At 46.4% G+C, this 15,739-nt stretch overlaps 1 protein-coding gene across 5 annotated transcripts in view; it reads right to left on the bottom strand.

The window, feature by feature from the left end:
- shf (WNT inhibitory factor 1) overlaps positions 1–15,739 on the bottom strand; it is a 412,546-nt gene that overhangs the window by 87,774 nt on the left and 309,033 nt on the right. For 4 of the 5 annotated variants that reach the window (XM_089553559.1, XM_089553558.1, XM_089553560.1 and 1 more), the window contains 2 exons: positions 2,148–2,252; positions 485–580 (listed from right to left, as the gene is read on the bottom strand). In XM_089553559.1, coding sequence (XP_089409685.1) covers positions 485–580; positions 2,148–2,252 — 201 coding nt within the window. The remainder of the gene's footprint in view (positions 1–484; positions 581–2,147; positions 2,253–15,739) is intronic. The other variant, XR_016284440.1, reaches the window with a different exon arrangement.

Genomic DNA, 15,739 nt, shown 5'->3' with positions numbered 1-15,739 from the left:
AACTTCTGTTCACTCGAAATAGCAAGCCAAACACGTTTGAATAATGATTTCTAGTTGCAAAGTTATTGTGTTGTGGTTTCTATATTTGTGTACAAAGTGTCAACAGTAACATGTATTTCTTTCCTTTTGAACTTGCTTCATGTGCATTTTTGTACGGTGATGATTGTTATATCCATTTGTATGTGTACTGTATACATGTATTCTGTAACCGCTGCTGTTGCGCCCAGTGGGGCCACGGCGTCGTCAGGAGACTAATTATCTCCTTTTGTCCTGCCCCACGGGCAGTACCATGTATTGCCCATCCAGTAAATAAATATGTTGAGTGCTATCAACGCGAAATGAAACAAGACCAGAGCGATTATTTTCGCATCGAAGGCGCTGTCTGGAAGTGGCCACGCTGCTACTGTTTTCGATCGTTTGTGCTCGTCATGCGTATTACCGCGGGTGGATAGCAGGGTGGATAGAAGAGAAGAGCGGCACTCACCTCCCTCGCAGTGGGGCCCCTGGTATCCGACGGCGCAGTCGCACTTCCCCGGGGCGACGCAGGTGCCGCCATTCATGCACTGTGGATAGCACAGCGCTGCTGGGCAGGCGACCGGGATCAGAGCTCCCTCCTCCCCCCGACACTCCTTTCAGGCTTAGCGACATCAACACTTTGCTGTGCGCTGCACTAATGCTTGAGCCCAGCTACTAGTCATCGGCTATTGGGTCCGATGATGCATGCTTTGCATCGAGTAAGCACGCAAAATAAAAGAAAAATGGAAACGTATTTCTTCCGTACGGACAGAAATAGAGGTGGGCAATGATTATTATTGGGACACTTTCTGAAACGTGCCAATGTGGCATCAACACATGCAAGTATTAGGACTTGAGCTATATTGATTTTAGGAAATACAGAAAAGCCGAGCATACCTAGCCTGCTGCTCACTAAGCGCAATGCATTCAAAGGGAAAGCAGCGTACAAGAATTTCGTCGGACCCAGGGAGCATTGCAAATCTGCCCCGAGCACGGACAGGCCACGCTTGACCGGAAACGGAGAACTATCTCGCAGCCGTGGCTGCAGTGCGCTCGCATTCGTTGAATGTCCGGCGCATCACGTGACTGGTAGTAATATCTGCTTGTTACTGAAATTCTGCCATCTTCGACATATTTATTAAAGTGGCCGCCACCTAGACTGCTGGCAAATAACTCAGTGCAATACCTAATCCTAGCGGCAAAGGAGGCCCAACTACTTAGCTGGTAACCGATGAAACGGTTTTGAATTTTTATTTCATGCGCCTCAGTGTTTATGCTAAGCGTTGCCGATCTAAGACGTTCAGAAGTTATCGTATTTCGCTTAGATTAATTTTGCAGCAATTAAGGTTTTCTTAGCTTTCACATTTTCGCAATGCAGAGACCAGTAATGGAAACTAGAAGTTCCTATAGGTGGGGCGTTGCGTAGCGAATTATCGCGCTGACCAATGGTGCGAGTTGGTTCTGCTCCTTCGTATACTTGAAAGTATCGCGGCCATTGAGCCACACATTGCACGGGGTTAGGCAGGAGGTGCCATAAAAAGCAGAGTGCTTCAGGCGATGGCACACTCGAGAGACAATGATTTACACAAAAAACCTAGCAGGCCGGCCCTGACGCTATATAACAGCACGGTCGCGAGGGCGTACAGTAACGTCAAGCGTCGGCCAGTCGGTCGCGATTCATCGTCGCACGCGCAAAAAGGCACACGACGAAAGGACCAAGCATAAGCGACTGACGTCCTCTTCACTGCGCGCTGTTTCACGACAACCAGGAGAAATGGACTTGCCAGAAACTTGGCCGTAAGCGTGCTGTTCAGATGTCGCCACATGCTTTCTTGGTAGTCTATAGGGCGTAGCGTAATCCCCGATAAGTCGATCTCACTTACGGTACTTTTAATAAATGGCTACAAATGATCCTCAGACTCGGATGTCTGCGTTTAGGTGACACCTTCAAGAGGCGAAGCAGATATTGCAGCATTTTTTATCACATGTACAGCTCGACAAATTTCTTTGGCAAAGAAACCCGGATTCATTTCTCAGCCTCACCAGCGTCAAGGACAGGTGCGAGGCTTGCACGTCTCATTTTTCCGCCCACACGAAGGGGGGCCACCGCTGTGAGGAGAAAGAGCACTTGCCTGTCCGGCAGTAGCGGCCCATGTATCGCTTGGGACACTCGCAGATCTTCTCGGCGTTGCAGCGGCCCCCATTGGCGCACTTGCGGTCACACTCCGGGTCTGGACCTGCGTGGACGTCGTCACCTGCTGTCAGAAGGGCGGACAAGGGCTTCTGCGGCCGAAGCAGAGCAGAACAGCGTTAACCCTTCCCAGTCTTCATTGCGAAGACAGTCCATTTGTGGACCTGCACCGCCGGTTCTTTGTGCAGTGCAGAGCTTGTGGAGAGCTGCGGATTTCGTAGCGCCAACGCTGCTTTCTTTGTTGGCCATTGTTTCATCCAGTTCCCCATGACCAACTTTTAATGCCTCATCGTTGTAAGCAGGAGTTGTCGACAGAAATGTCACGCTTTTCAATTGGTCGAAACGGTCGTGACGTCACAGTGCGTGAATTTCAAAGGGGGCCAATTGTACATTGGCTAACAACCATGCAACCAATTAAAGGGATGATATAGTGATCCTCCAAGTACTGATCCTGCCCTACATAACCCATATAATTAATCTATGTATTGCAAATGCTGTTTTTCCTCACGAAATGCAAGTTGCCCGCTGTTCTGTACTTTTTAAGAAGGGTGATAGGAACCAGCTAGGCAATAGGGGATATTCAAAATTTCGAAAATGCGCTTTCCCACATAACTATGTTGCCCCAAACAAGATGGCCGACTTCGCTATAAAGGAACTACGTGGGCTACAGGACAGGCGCTAAAAGTTGTGCATAGAATGTAAGAAACGTGTTTTGGAAGAATCAAACAAAAAACCAGTCTTTCTTGCTTTGTTTCAGTTGGAAACGCATGGTCAGCCATCTTGTTTGGGACACATTGTTATGAGGAAAAGCGCGGTTGCGGAATTTTGAATACCCCTTATTACCGCCCGATATCAATTCTTCCAATATTCTCAAAGGTACTTGAAAAAGCGCTTCATAAACGCTTTGCGGCATCTGAATCCAGACACCACATACTTACCAAATCACAATATGGATTTAGAAAGCACTTTCCACAGAATTTGCACACTAGATCAGATGGAATATATAGTAAAACATTTTGAACAGAATATGATAGTTTTAGGAATATTCATTGATTTCACAAAGGCGTTTGACCTTATAAATCATCAATTACTTCTCCAGAAGCTTGAACGCTACGGCTTCCGCGGGCACGCAGCATCGATAGTTGTCATATCTTCAATATCGCCGGCAGGCTGTTAGTGTAAATGGCTTCATGTCTGAAACTCTCCCTGTTCGTTGCGGTGTACCGCAAGGGAGTATACTCGGTCCTTTTCTTTTCAATCTTTATATTAATGACATCGTCAATGTATTTCTCTTCACAAAATTTATTATATACGCAGACGATACCAGCATGTTCTTGGCTGGTGAAAATGCTAATGTGTTAATAGATACAGCAAACTGCATGCTCGAACATCTAGACTAGTGGACACAAAATAATGCATTACAAATTAATGTAAACAAAACAAAAGCAGTTATCTTCCGGGCCAAGAATAAACAAGTTCACCTGACAAAACAATTATGTTTGCGATCTTGTCCACTGGAAATAGTGCCACATTTCAGAACCCTTGGGGTTGTCTTTAATCAGCAAATGTCCTGGGACGATCACATAGCCCACATAACTTCTAAGTTGTCACAAATAATTGGTATACTCCATCGCAACCGTGAAATCTTGCCGTCTTGTGTTATGATGTTAGTTTATCACTCTTTATTCCATTCTCGATTTAACTACTGTAGCCTTATCTGGGGTACTACGACAAAGGAAAATCTGAGCAAATTACTTGTATTGCAAGAAAAGGCAATGCGAATTGTTAAGAGATTACCAAGGTTACATCACACACGAGAAATATTTTTAGAACACAAAATTATACCAGTAACAAACCGGTTTAACCGAACACTTAAACAGGAATTTTTGAATAAAACATCTTTTATTCAAAATATTTCAGGCCTGAAAAGGCGCGAACAAACTTATGAAACAAGAAATAATGACATGTGGCAAAATAATACTTTCCGAAGAACGTACGGTCTGCAAACTTTAGAAAACCGTCTTGCACGACTTCTTAATGATCTACTAAAACAGAATATAACACCCCAATGTGTAACATTTCAGAGACTTCTAACTTACTTTCTTTGTAAACATTTCGTGTAATTCTTCATGCAACGAAAACAGCCGCCTTGGACCTGTTGGTGTTCCTGGCTCGTATTCATATGTTTTCTATTAAAGTGTCTTTAGCATGTAATTGCATTGTGTTAAATATTAGAATTCCTTATTTCTTTTTGCCATGTGTTTATGGTTTTGTACTGCTTTAAATATATGTGCCATGTGCATCTGTTTTGTAACATGTTTCTATACTGTCTTATAGTGCGGTGTTGCTCATCCCACGTAGTTTTCCCTTTACCTTGTATATTTTGTTTTTGCGCCACTTTGTATGCTGCCAAAAGGGGGGCCGTTGCTCTGTCAAGCTGTTTAAAGACAGCTTTTACTTCGGTCCCCTGGATCATCATGTACAACGTGGTGATCAAATAAACATTATTATTATTATTATTATTATCATCATAAATTTAAATGAATAAATAAATAAAACCGAGTAGGAAATTGGTCGAGCTGGGGAATCGAACCAGGGTCTCCGGAGTGCGAGACGAGCACGCTCACCACTCCGCCATGCCAGCTAGATGATTCAGAATGAACAAAGGCGCGTCTAGTGAATAGGGTGTCTTCCTTCATTTTCACCTTCCTCCCTTTCCTTACGGCGAGGTTCAGGTGCCCACCGAGATCTGTGAGACAGTTACATTTCTTTTCCTCAAAAACAAATTTACCGACGAGCAAGGCGAATGGGCGATGGCGTTCTGTGGACTCCCTGGCAGCGTTGCAAGACGATGTCACGTTCCACTCTTAGAGACGAAGAGCGCCGCCGCGGTGGCTAAGCGGTTATGGTGCTCGGCTGCTGACCAAAAAGACGCGGGTTCGATCCCGGCCGCGGCGGCAGAATTTCTTTGGAGGAGAAATTCTAGAGGCCCGTGTACTGTGCGATGTCAGTGCACGTTAAAGAACCCCAGGTGGTCGAAATTTCCGGAGCCCTCCACTACGGCGTCTCTCATAGCCTCAGTTGCTTTGGGACGTTAAACCCCATAAACCAAACCAAACCTTAGAGACGAAGCTTAACATCTGAACCACATATCAGTGACACAAGCAACAACACCGCGCTTAAAGCTTCCGCCTTACCTCACTTTAGGTCAACAAAGCGCCCTCCTGAATTTTATTAGAAGCAGTGCGCGAATTAATCGAGAGTAAGGAGGTTGTTGCAACAAGTGTGGAATTGCACTCGAGTCCTTCCTGGAGCTTCTCAAGGTCAACTATTGTACAGCACGCTATGTTGCAATAAAACAAGAGCTATGTTTTGGTTCCAAGGCTGCGTAGCCTGTCGTTGGTAAAGTTTGGCTCCGGGAAGCACTTAATATTTTATTGCGAAAGCAATACTACGCTAGGTTTTGAGCCGTCAGCGTGGTCCCGGCGGTAACCACGTTTGACCTTTAGACGACCCCCGCAGTGACGTCACACCGAGCGGAGGAAAAACTGGAGACCAGCTCGGCTCGTCGGCGCGGTCCCAGGGTAACCACGGCGCGCCGCGCATCTGCTGCGCACCGCAGCCGCGAGGAGGCGCTCGCTGTGGTGACGTCATAGCAGCTGCGAAAAAAAGGGCCCCCAGCTCGGCTCGTAGGCGCGGTCCCAGGGTAACCACGGCGCTGTGGACAGCGTTGTAGACTGCATTAATTTGGAGGAAAGGAAAGGCGCCTTACCAACTCTGTGGGTTACTGGACGCCTCAATAGCACTTTAAGCTAATTCCGGCGTTCATTGATGCGCTCTGACATAGACAGCGTGGTAGACTGCATTGATTTGGAGGAAAGGAAAGGCGCCTTACCAACTCTGTGGGTTAGTGGACACCTGAATAGCACTTTAAGCTAATTCCGGCGTTCATTGATGTGCTCTGACATAGACAGCGTTGTAGACTGCGTTGATTTGGAGGAAAGGAAAGGCGCCTTACCAACTCTGTGGTTTAGTGGACACCTCAATAGCACTTTAAGGTAATTCCGGCGTTCATTGATGCGCTCTGACATAGACAGCGTTGTAGACTGCCTTGATTTGGAGGAAAGGCGCCTTACCAACTCTGTGGTTTAGTGGACACCTCAATAGCACTTTAAGGTAATTCCGGCGTTCATTGATGCGCTCTGACATAGACAGCGTTGTAGACTGCGTTGATTTGGAGGAAAGGAAAGGCGCCTTACCAACTCTGTGGTTTAGTGGACACCTCAATAGCACTTTAAGGTAATTCCGGCGTTCATTGATGCGCTCTGACATAGACAGCGTTGTAGACTGCCTTGATTTAGAGAAAAGGAAAGGCGCCTTACCAACTCTGTGGTTTAGTGGACACCTCAATAGCACTTTAAGCTAATTCCGGCGTTCATTGATGTGCTCTGACATAGACAGCGTTGTAGACTGCGTTGATTTGGAGGAAAGGAAAGGCGCCTTACCAACTCTGTGGTTTAGTGGACACCTCAATAGCACTTTACGGTAATTCCGGCGTTCATTGATGCGCTCTGACATAGACAGCGTTGTAGACTGGCTTGATTTAGAGAAAAGGAAAGGCGCCTTACCAACTCTGTGGTTTAGTGGACACCTCAATAGCACTTTAAGCTAATTCCGGCGTTCATTGATGCCCTCTGACATAGACAGTGTGGTAGACTGCGTTGATTTGGAGGAAAGGAAAGGCGCCTTACCAACTCTGTGGTTTAGTGGACACCTCAATAGCACTTTAAGCTAATTCCGGCGTTCATTGATGCCCTCTGACATAGACAGTGTGGTAGACTGCGTTGATTTGGAGGAAAGGATAGGCGCCTTACCAACTCTGTGGTTTAGTGGACACCTCAATAGCACTTTAAGCTAATTCGGGCGTTCATTGATGTGCTCTGACATAGACAGCATTGCAGACTGCGTTGATTTGGAGGAAAGCAAAGGCGCCTTACAAACTCTGTGGGTTAGTGGACACCTCAATATAACTTTAAGCTAATTCCGGCGTTCATTGATGCGCTCTGACATAGACAGCGTGGTAGACTGCGTTGATTTGGAGGAAAGGAAAAGCGCCTTACCAACTCTGTGGTTTAGTGGACACCTCAATAGCACTTTAAGCTAATTCGGGCGTTCATTGATGCACTCTGACATAGACAGCGTTGTAGACTGCGTTGATTTGGAGGAAAGGAAAGGCGCCTTACCAACTCTGTGGTTTAGTGGACACCTCAATAGCGCTTTAAGGTAATTCCGGCGTTCATTGAAGCGCTCTGACATAGACAGCGTTGTGTACTGCGTTGATTTGGAGGAGAGGAAAGGCGCCTTACCAACTGTGTGGTTTAGTGGACATCTCAATAGCACTTTAAGCTAATTCCGGCGTTCATTGATGCGCTCTGACATAGACAGCGTTGTAGACTGCGTTGATTTGGAGGAAAGGAAAGGCGCCTTACCAACCCTGTGGTTTAGTGGACACCTCAGTAGCACTTTAAGCTAATTCCGGCGTTCATTGATGCGCTCTGACATAGACAGCGTTGTAGACTGCGTTGATTTGGAGGAAAGGAAAGGCGCCTTACCAACTCTGTGGTGTAGTGGACATCTCAATAGCACTTTAAGCTAATTTCGGCGTTCATTGTTGCGCTCTGACATAGACAGCGTTGTAGACTGCGTTGATTTGGAGGAAAGGAAAGGCGCCTTACCAAATCTGTGGTTTAGTGGACCTCAATAGCACTTTAAGGTAATTCCGGCGTTCATTGATGCGCTTTGACATAGACAGCGTTGTAGACTGCGTTGATTTGGAGGAAAGGCCAGGCGCCTTACTAACTCCGTGGTTTAGTGGACACCTCAATAGCACTTTAAAATAATCCCGGCGTTCATTGATGCGCTCTGACATAGAAAGCTTTGTAGACTGCGTTGATTTGGAGGAAATGAAAGGCGCCTTACCAACTCTGTGGTTTAGTGGACACCTCAATAGCACTTTAAGGTAATTCCGGCGTTCATTGATGCGCTCTGACATAGACAGCGTTGTAGACTGCGTTGATTTGGAGGAAAGGAAAGGCGCCTTACCAACTCTGTGGTTTAGTGGACATCTCAATAACACTAAGCTAATTCCGGCGTTCATTGATGCGCTCTGACATAGACAGCGTTGTAGACTGCGTTGATTTGGAGGAAAGGAAAGGCGCCTTACCAACTCTGTGTTTAGTGGACATCTCAATAACACTAAGCTAATTCCGGCGTTCATTGATGCGCTTGACATAGACAGCGTTGTAGACTGCGTTGATTTGGAGGAAAGGAAAGGCGCCTTACCAATTCTGTGGTTTAGTGGACATCTCAATAGCACTTTAAGCTAATTCCGGCGTTCATTGATGCGCTTGACATAGACAGCGTTGTAGACTGTGTTGATTTGGAGGAAAGCAAAGGCGCCTTACAAACTCTGTGGGTTAGTGGACACCTCAATATCACTTTAAGCTAATTCCGGCGTTCATTGATGCGCTCTGACATAGACAGCGTGGTAGACTGGGTTGATTTGGAGGAAAGGAAAAGCGCCTTACCCACTCTGTGGTTTAGTGGACACCTCAATAGCACTTTAAGCTAATTCGGGCGTTCATTGATGCGCTCTTACATAGACAGCGTTGTAGACTGCGTTGATTTGGAGGAAAGGAAAGGCGCCTTACCAACTCTGTGGTTTAGTGGACACCTCAATAGCGCTTTAAGGTAATTCCGGCGTTCATTGAAGCGCTATGACATAGACAGCGTTGTGTACTGCGTTGATTTGGAGGAGAGGAAAGGCGCCTTACCAACTCTGTGGTTTAGTGGACACCTCAATAGCACTTTAAGGTAATTCCGGCGTTCATTGATGCGCTCTGACATAGACAGCGTTGTAGACTGCCTTGATTTAGAGAAAAGGAAAGGCGCCTTACCAACTCTGTGGTTTAGTGGACACCTCAATAGCACTTTAAGCTAATTCCGGCGTTCATTGATGTGCTCTGACATAGACAGCGTTGTAGACTGCGTTGATTTGGAGGAAAGGCGCCTTACCAACTCTGTGGTTTAGTGGACACCTCAATAGCACTTTAAGGTAATTCCGGCGTTCATTGATGCGCTCTGACATAGACAGCGTTGTAGACTGCGTTGATTTGGAGGAAAGGAAAGGCGCCTTACCAACTCTGTAGTTTAGTGGACACCTCAATAGCACTTTAAGGTAATTCCGGCGTTCATTGATGCGCTCTGACATAGACAGCGTTGTAGACTGCCTTGATTTAGAGAAAAGGAAAGGCGCCTTACCAACTCTGTGGTTTAGTGGACACCTCAATAGCACTTTAAGCTAATTCCGGCGTTCATTGATGTGCTCTGACATAGACAGCGTTGTAGACTGCGTTGATTTGGAGGAAAGGAAAGGCGCCTTACCAACTCTGTGGTTTAGTGGACACCTCAATAGCACTTTAAGCTAATTCCGGCGTTCATTGATGCCCTCTGACATAGACAGTGTGGTAGACTGCGTTGATTTGGAGGAAAGGATAGGCGCCTTACCAACTCTGTGGTTTAGTGGACACCTCAATAGCACTTTAAGCTAATTCGGGCGTTCATTGATGTGCTCTGACATAGACAGCATTGCAGACTGCGTTGATTTGGAGGAAAGCAAAGGCGCCTTACAAACTCTGTGGGTTAGTGGACACCTCAATATAACTTTAAGCTAATTCCGGCGTTCATTGATGCGCTCTGACATAGACAGCGTGGTAGACTGCGTTGATTTGGAGGAAAGGAAAAGCGCCTTACCAACTCTGTGGTTTAGTGGACACCTCAATAGCACTTTAAGCTAATTCGGGCGTTCATTGATGCACTCTGACATAGACAGCGTTGTAGACTGCGTTGATTTGGAGGAAAGGAAAGGCGCCTTACCAACTCTGTGGTTTAGTGGACACCTCAATAGCGCTTTAAGGTAATTCCGGCGTTCATTGAAGCGCTCTGACATAGACAGCGTTGTGTACTGCGTTGATTTGGAGGAGAGGAAAGGCGCCTTACCAACTGTGTGGTTTAGTGGACACCTCAGTAGCACTTTAAGCTAATTCCGGCGTTCATTGATGCGCTCTGACATAGACAGCGTTGTAGACTGCGTTGATTTGGAGGAAAGGAAAGGCGCCTTACCAACTCTGTGGTGTAGTGGACATCTCAATAGCACTTTAAGCTAATTTCGGCGTTCATTGTTGCGCTCTGACATAGACAGCGTTGTAGACTGCGTTGATTTGGAGGAAAGGAAAGGCGCCTTACCAAATCTGTGGTTTAGTGGACCTCAATAGCACTTTAAGGTAATTCCGGCGTTCATTGATGCGCTTTGACATAGACAGCGTTGTAGACTGCGTTGATTTGGAGGAAAGGCCAGGCGCCTTACTAACTCCGTGGTTTAGTGGACACCTCAATAGCACTTTAAAATAATCCCGGCGTTCATTGATGCGCTCTGACATAGAAAGCTTTGTAGAATGCGTTGATTTGGAGGAAATGAAAGGCGCCTTACCAACTCTGTGGTTTAGTGGACATCTCAATAGCACATTAAGCTAATTCCGGCGTTCATTGATGCGCTCTGACATAGACAGCGTTGTAGACTGCGTTGATTTGGAGGAAAGGAAAGGCGCCTTACCAAATCTGTGGTTTAGTGGACACCTCAATAGCACTTTAAGGTAATTCCGGCGTTCATTGATGCGCTCTGACATAGACAGCGTTGTAGACTGCGTTGATTTGGAGGAAAGGAAAGGCGCCTTACCAACTCTGTGGTTTAGTGGACATCTCAATAACACTAAGCTAATTCCGGCGTTCATTGATGCGCTCTGACATAGACAGCGTTGTAGACTGCGTTGATTTGGAGGAAAGGAAAGGCGCCTTACCAACTCTGTGTTTAGTGGACATCTCAATAACACTAAGCTAATTCCGGCGTTCATTGATGCGCTTGACATAGACAGCGTTGTAGACTGCGTTGATTTGGAGGAAAGGAAAGGCGCCTTACCAATTCTGTGGTTTAGTGGACATCTCAATAGCACTTTAAGCTAATTCCGGCGTTCATTGATGCGCTTGACATAGACAGCGTTGTAGACTGTGTTGATTTGGAGGAAAGCAAAGGCGCCTTACAAACTCTGTGGGTTAGTGGACACCTCAATATCACTTTAAGCTAATTCCGGCGTTCATTGATGCGCTCTGACATAGACAGCGTGGTAGACTGGGTTGATTTGGAGGAAAGGAAAAGCGCCTTACCAACTCTGTGGTTTAGTGGACACCTCAATAGCACTTTAAGCTAATTCGGGCGTTCATTGATGCGCTCTGACATAGAAAGCGTTGTAGACTGCGTTGATTTGGAGGAAAGGAAAGGCGCCTTACCAACTCTGTGGTTTAGTGGACACCTCAATAGCGCTTTAAGGTAATTCCGGCGTTCATTGAAGCGCTATGACATAGACAGCGTTGTGTACTGCGTTGATTTGGAGGAGAGGAAAGGCGCCTTACCAACTCTGTGGTTTAGTGGACACCTCAATAGCACTTTAAGGTAATTCCGGCGTTCATTGATGCGCTCTGACATAGACAGCGTTGTAGACTGCCTTGATTTAGAGAAAAGGAAAGGCGCCTTACCAACTCTGTGGTTTAGTGGACACCTCAATAGCACTTTAAGCTAATTCCGGCGTTCATTGATGTGCTCTGACATAGACAGCGTTGTAGACTGCGTTGATTTGGAGGAAAGGCGCCTTACCAACTCTGTGGTTTAGTGGACACCTCAATAGCACTTTAAGGTAATTCCGGCGTTCATTGATGCGCTCTGACATAGACAGCGTTGTAGACTGCGTTGATTTGGAGGAAAGGAAAGGCGCCTTACCAACTCTGTGGTTTAGTGGACACCTCAATAGCACTTTAAGGTAATTCCGGCGTTCATTGATGCGCTCTGACATAGACAGCGTTGTAGACTGCCTTGATTTAGAGAAAAGGAAAGGCGCCTTACCAACTCTGTGGTTTAGTGGACACCTCAATAGCACTTTAAGCTAATTCCGGCGTTCATTGATGTGCTCTGACATAGACAGCGTTGTAGACTGCGTTGATTTGGAGGAAAGGAAAGGCGCCTTACCAACTCTGTGGTTTAGTGGACACCTCAATAGCACTTTACGGTAATTCCGGCGTTCATTGATGCGCTCTGACATAGACAGCGTTGTAGACTGGCTTGATTTAGAGAAAACGAAAGGCGCCTTACCAACTCTGTGGTTTAGTGGACACCTCAATAGCACTTTAAGCTAATTCCGGCGTTCATTGATGCCCTCTGACATAGACAGTGTGGTAGACTGCGTTGATTTGGAGGAAAGGAAAGGCGCCTTACCAACTCTGTGGTTTAGTGGACACCTCAATAGCACTTTAAGCTAATTCCGGCGTTCATTGATGCCCTCTGACATAGACAGTGTGGTAGACTGCGTTGATTTGGAGGAAAGGAAAGGCGCCTTACCAACTCTGTGGTTTAGTGGACACCTCAATAGCACTTTAAGCTAATTCCGGCGTTCATTGATGCCCTCTGACATAGACAGCGTTGTAGACTGCGTTGATTTGGAGGAAAGGAAAGGCGCCTTACCAACTCTGTGTTTAGTGGACATCTCAATAACACTAAGCTAATTCGGGCGTTCATTGATGCACTCTGACATAGACAGCGTTGTAGACTGCGTTGATTTGGAGGAAAGGAAAAGCGCCTTACCAACTCTGTGGTTTAGTGGACACCTCAATAGCACTTTAAGCTAATTCGGGCGTTCATTGATGCGCTCTGACATGGACAGCGTTGTAGACTGCGTTGATTTGGAGGAAAGGAAAGGCGCCTTACCAACTCTGTGGTTTAGTGGACACCTCAATAGCGCTTTAAGGTAATTCCGGCGTTCATTGAAGCGCTCTGACATAGACAGCGTTGTGTACTGCGTTGATTTGGAGGAGAGGAAAGGCGCCTTACCAACTGTGTGGTTTAGTGGACATCTCAATAGCACTTTAAGCTAATTCCGGCGTTCATTGATGCGCTCTGACATAGACAGCGTTGTAGACTGCGTTGATTTGGAGGAAAGGAAAGGCGCCTTACCAACCCTGTGGTTTAGTGGACACCTCAGTAGCACTTTAAGCTAATTCCGGCGTTCATTGATGCGCTCTGACATAGACAGCGTTGTAGACTGGCTTGATTTAGAGAAAACGAAAGGCGCCTTACCAACTCTGTGGTTTAGTGGACACCTCAATAGCACTTTACGGTAATTCCGGCGTTCATTGATGCGCTCTGACATAGACAGCGTTGTAGACTGCGTTGATTTGGAGGAAAGGAAAGGCGCCTTACCAACCCTGTGGTTTAGTGGACACCTCAGTAGCACTTTAAGCTAATTCCGGCGTTCATTGATGCGCTCTGACATAGACAGCGTTGTAGACTGCGTTGATTTGGAGGAAAGGAAAGGCGCCTTACCAACCCTGTGGTTTAGTGGACACCTCAGTAGCACTTTAAGCTAATTCCGGCGTTCATTGATGCGCTCTGACATAGACAGCGTTGTAGACTGGCTTGATTTAGAGAAAACGAAAGGCGCCTTACCAACTCTGTGGTTTAGTGGACACCTCAATAGCACTTTAAGCTAATTCCGGCGTTCATTGATGCCCTCTGACATAGACAGCGTTGTAGACTGCGTTGATTTGGAGGAAAGGAAAGGCGCCTTACCAACTCTGTGTTTAGTGGACATCTCAATAACACTAAGCTAATTCCGGCGTTCATTTATGCGCTCTGACATAGACAGCGTGGTAGACTGCGTTGATTTGGAGGAAAGGAAAAGCGCCTTACCAACTCTGTGGTTTAGTGGACACCTCAATAGCACTTTAAGCTAATTCGGGCGTTCATTGATGCACTCTGACATAGACAGCGTTGTAGACTGCGTTGATTTGGAGGAAAGGAAAGGCGCCTTACCAACTCTGTGGTTTAGTGGACACCTCAATAGCGCTTTAAGGTAATTCCGGCGTTCATTGAAGCGCTCTGACATAGACAGCGTTGTGTACTGCGTTGATTTGGAGGAGAGGAAAGGCGCCTTACCAACTGTGTGGTTTAGTGGACATCTCAATAGCACTTTAAGCTAATTCCGGCGTTCATTGATGCGCTCTGACATAGACAGCGTTGTAGACTGCGTTGATTTGGAGGAAAGGAAAGGCGCCTTACCAACCCTGTGGTTTAGTGGACACCTCAGTAGCACTTTAAGCTAATTCCGGCGTTCATTGATGCGCTCTGACATAGACAGCGTTGTAGACTGCGTTGATTTGGAGGAAAGGAAAGGCGCCTTACCAACTCTGTGGTGTAGTGGACATCTCAATAGCACTTTAAGCTAATTTCGGCGTTCATTGTTGCGCTCTGACATAGACAGCGTTGTAGACTGCGTTGATTTGGAGGAAAGGAAAGGCGCCTTACCAAATCTGTGGTTTAGTGGACCTCAATAGCACTTTAAGGTAATTCCGGCGTTCATTGATGCGCTCTGACATAGACAGCGTTGTAGACTGCGTTGATTTGGAGGAAAGGCCAGGCGCCTTACTAACTCCTTGGTTTAGTGGACACCTCAATAGCACTTTAAAATAATCCCGGCGTTCATTGATGCGCTCTGACATAGAAAGCTTTGTAGACTGCGTTTATTTGGAGGAAATGAAAGGCGCCTTACCAACTCTGTGGTTTAGTGGACATCTCAATAGCACATTAAGCTAATTCCGGCGTTCATTGATGCGCTCTGACATAGACAGCGTTGTAGACTGCGTTGATTTGGAGGAAAGGAAAGGCGCCTTACCAAATCTGTGGTTTAGTGGACACCTCAATAGCACTTTAAGGTAATTCCGGCGTTCATTGATGCGCTCTGACATAGACAGCGTTGTAGACTGCGTTGATTTGGAGGAAAGGAAAGGCGCCTTACCAACTCTGTGGTTTAGTGGACATCTCAATAACACTAAGCTAATTCCGGCGTTCATTGATGCGCTCTGACATAGACAGCGTTGTAGACTGCGTTGATTTGGAGGAAAGGAAAGGCGCCTTACCAACTCTGTGTTTAGTGGACATCTCAATAACACTAAGCTAATTCCGGCGTTCATTGATGCGCTTGACATAGACAGCGTTGTAGACTGCGTTGATTTGGAGGAAAGGAAAGGCGCCTTACCAATTCTGTGGTTTAGTGGACATCTCAATAGCACTTTAAGCTAATTCCGGCGTTCATTGATGCGCTTGACATAGACAGCGTTGTAGACTGTGTTGATTTGGAGGAAAGCAAAGGCGCCTTACAAACTCTGTGGGTTAGTGGACACCTCAATATCACTTTAAGCTAATTCCGGCGTTCATTGATGCGCTCTGACATAGACAGCGTGGTAGACTGCGTTGATTTGGAGGAAAGGAAAAGCGCCTTACCAACTCTGTGGTTTAGTGGACACCTCAATAGCACTTTAAGCTAATTCGGGCGTTCATTGATGCGCTCTGACATAGACAGCGTTGTAGACTGC

The sequence above is a fragment of the Amblyomma mixtum genome, chromosome 7 (genome assembly GCF_055824585.1).
Source record: "Amblyomma mixtum isolate Tamu chromosome 7, ASM5582458v1, whole genome shotgun sequence".
Lineage (NCBI taxonomy): Eukaryota > Metazoa > Arthropoda > Arachnida > Ixodida > Ixodidae > Amblyomma > Amblyomma mixtum.
The sequence above is the reverse complement of the archived record's forward strand: the minus strand, read 5'-3'. Positions and strand labels throughout refer to the sequence as shown.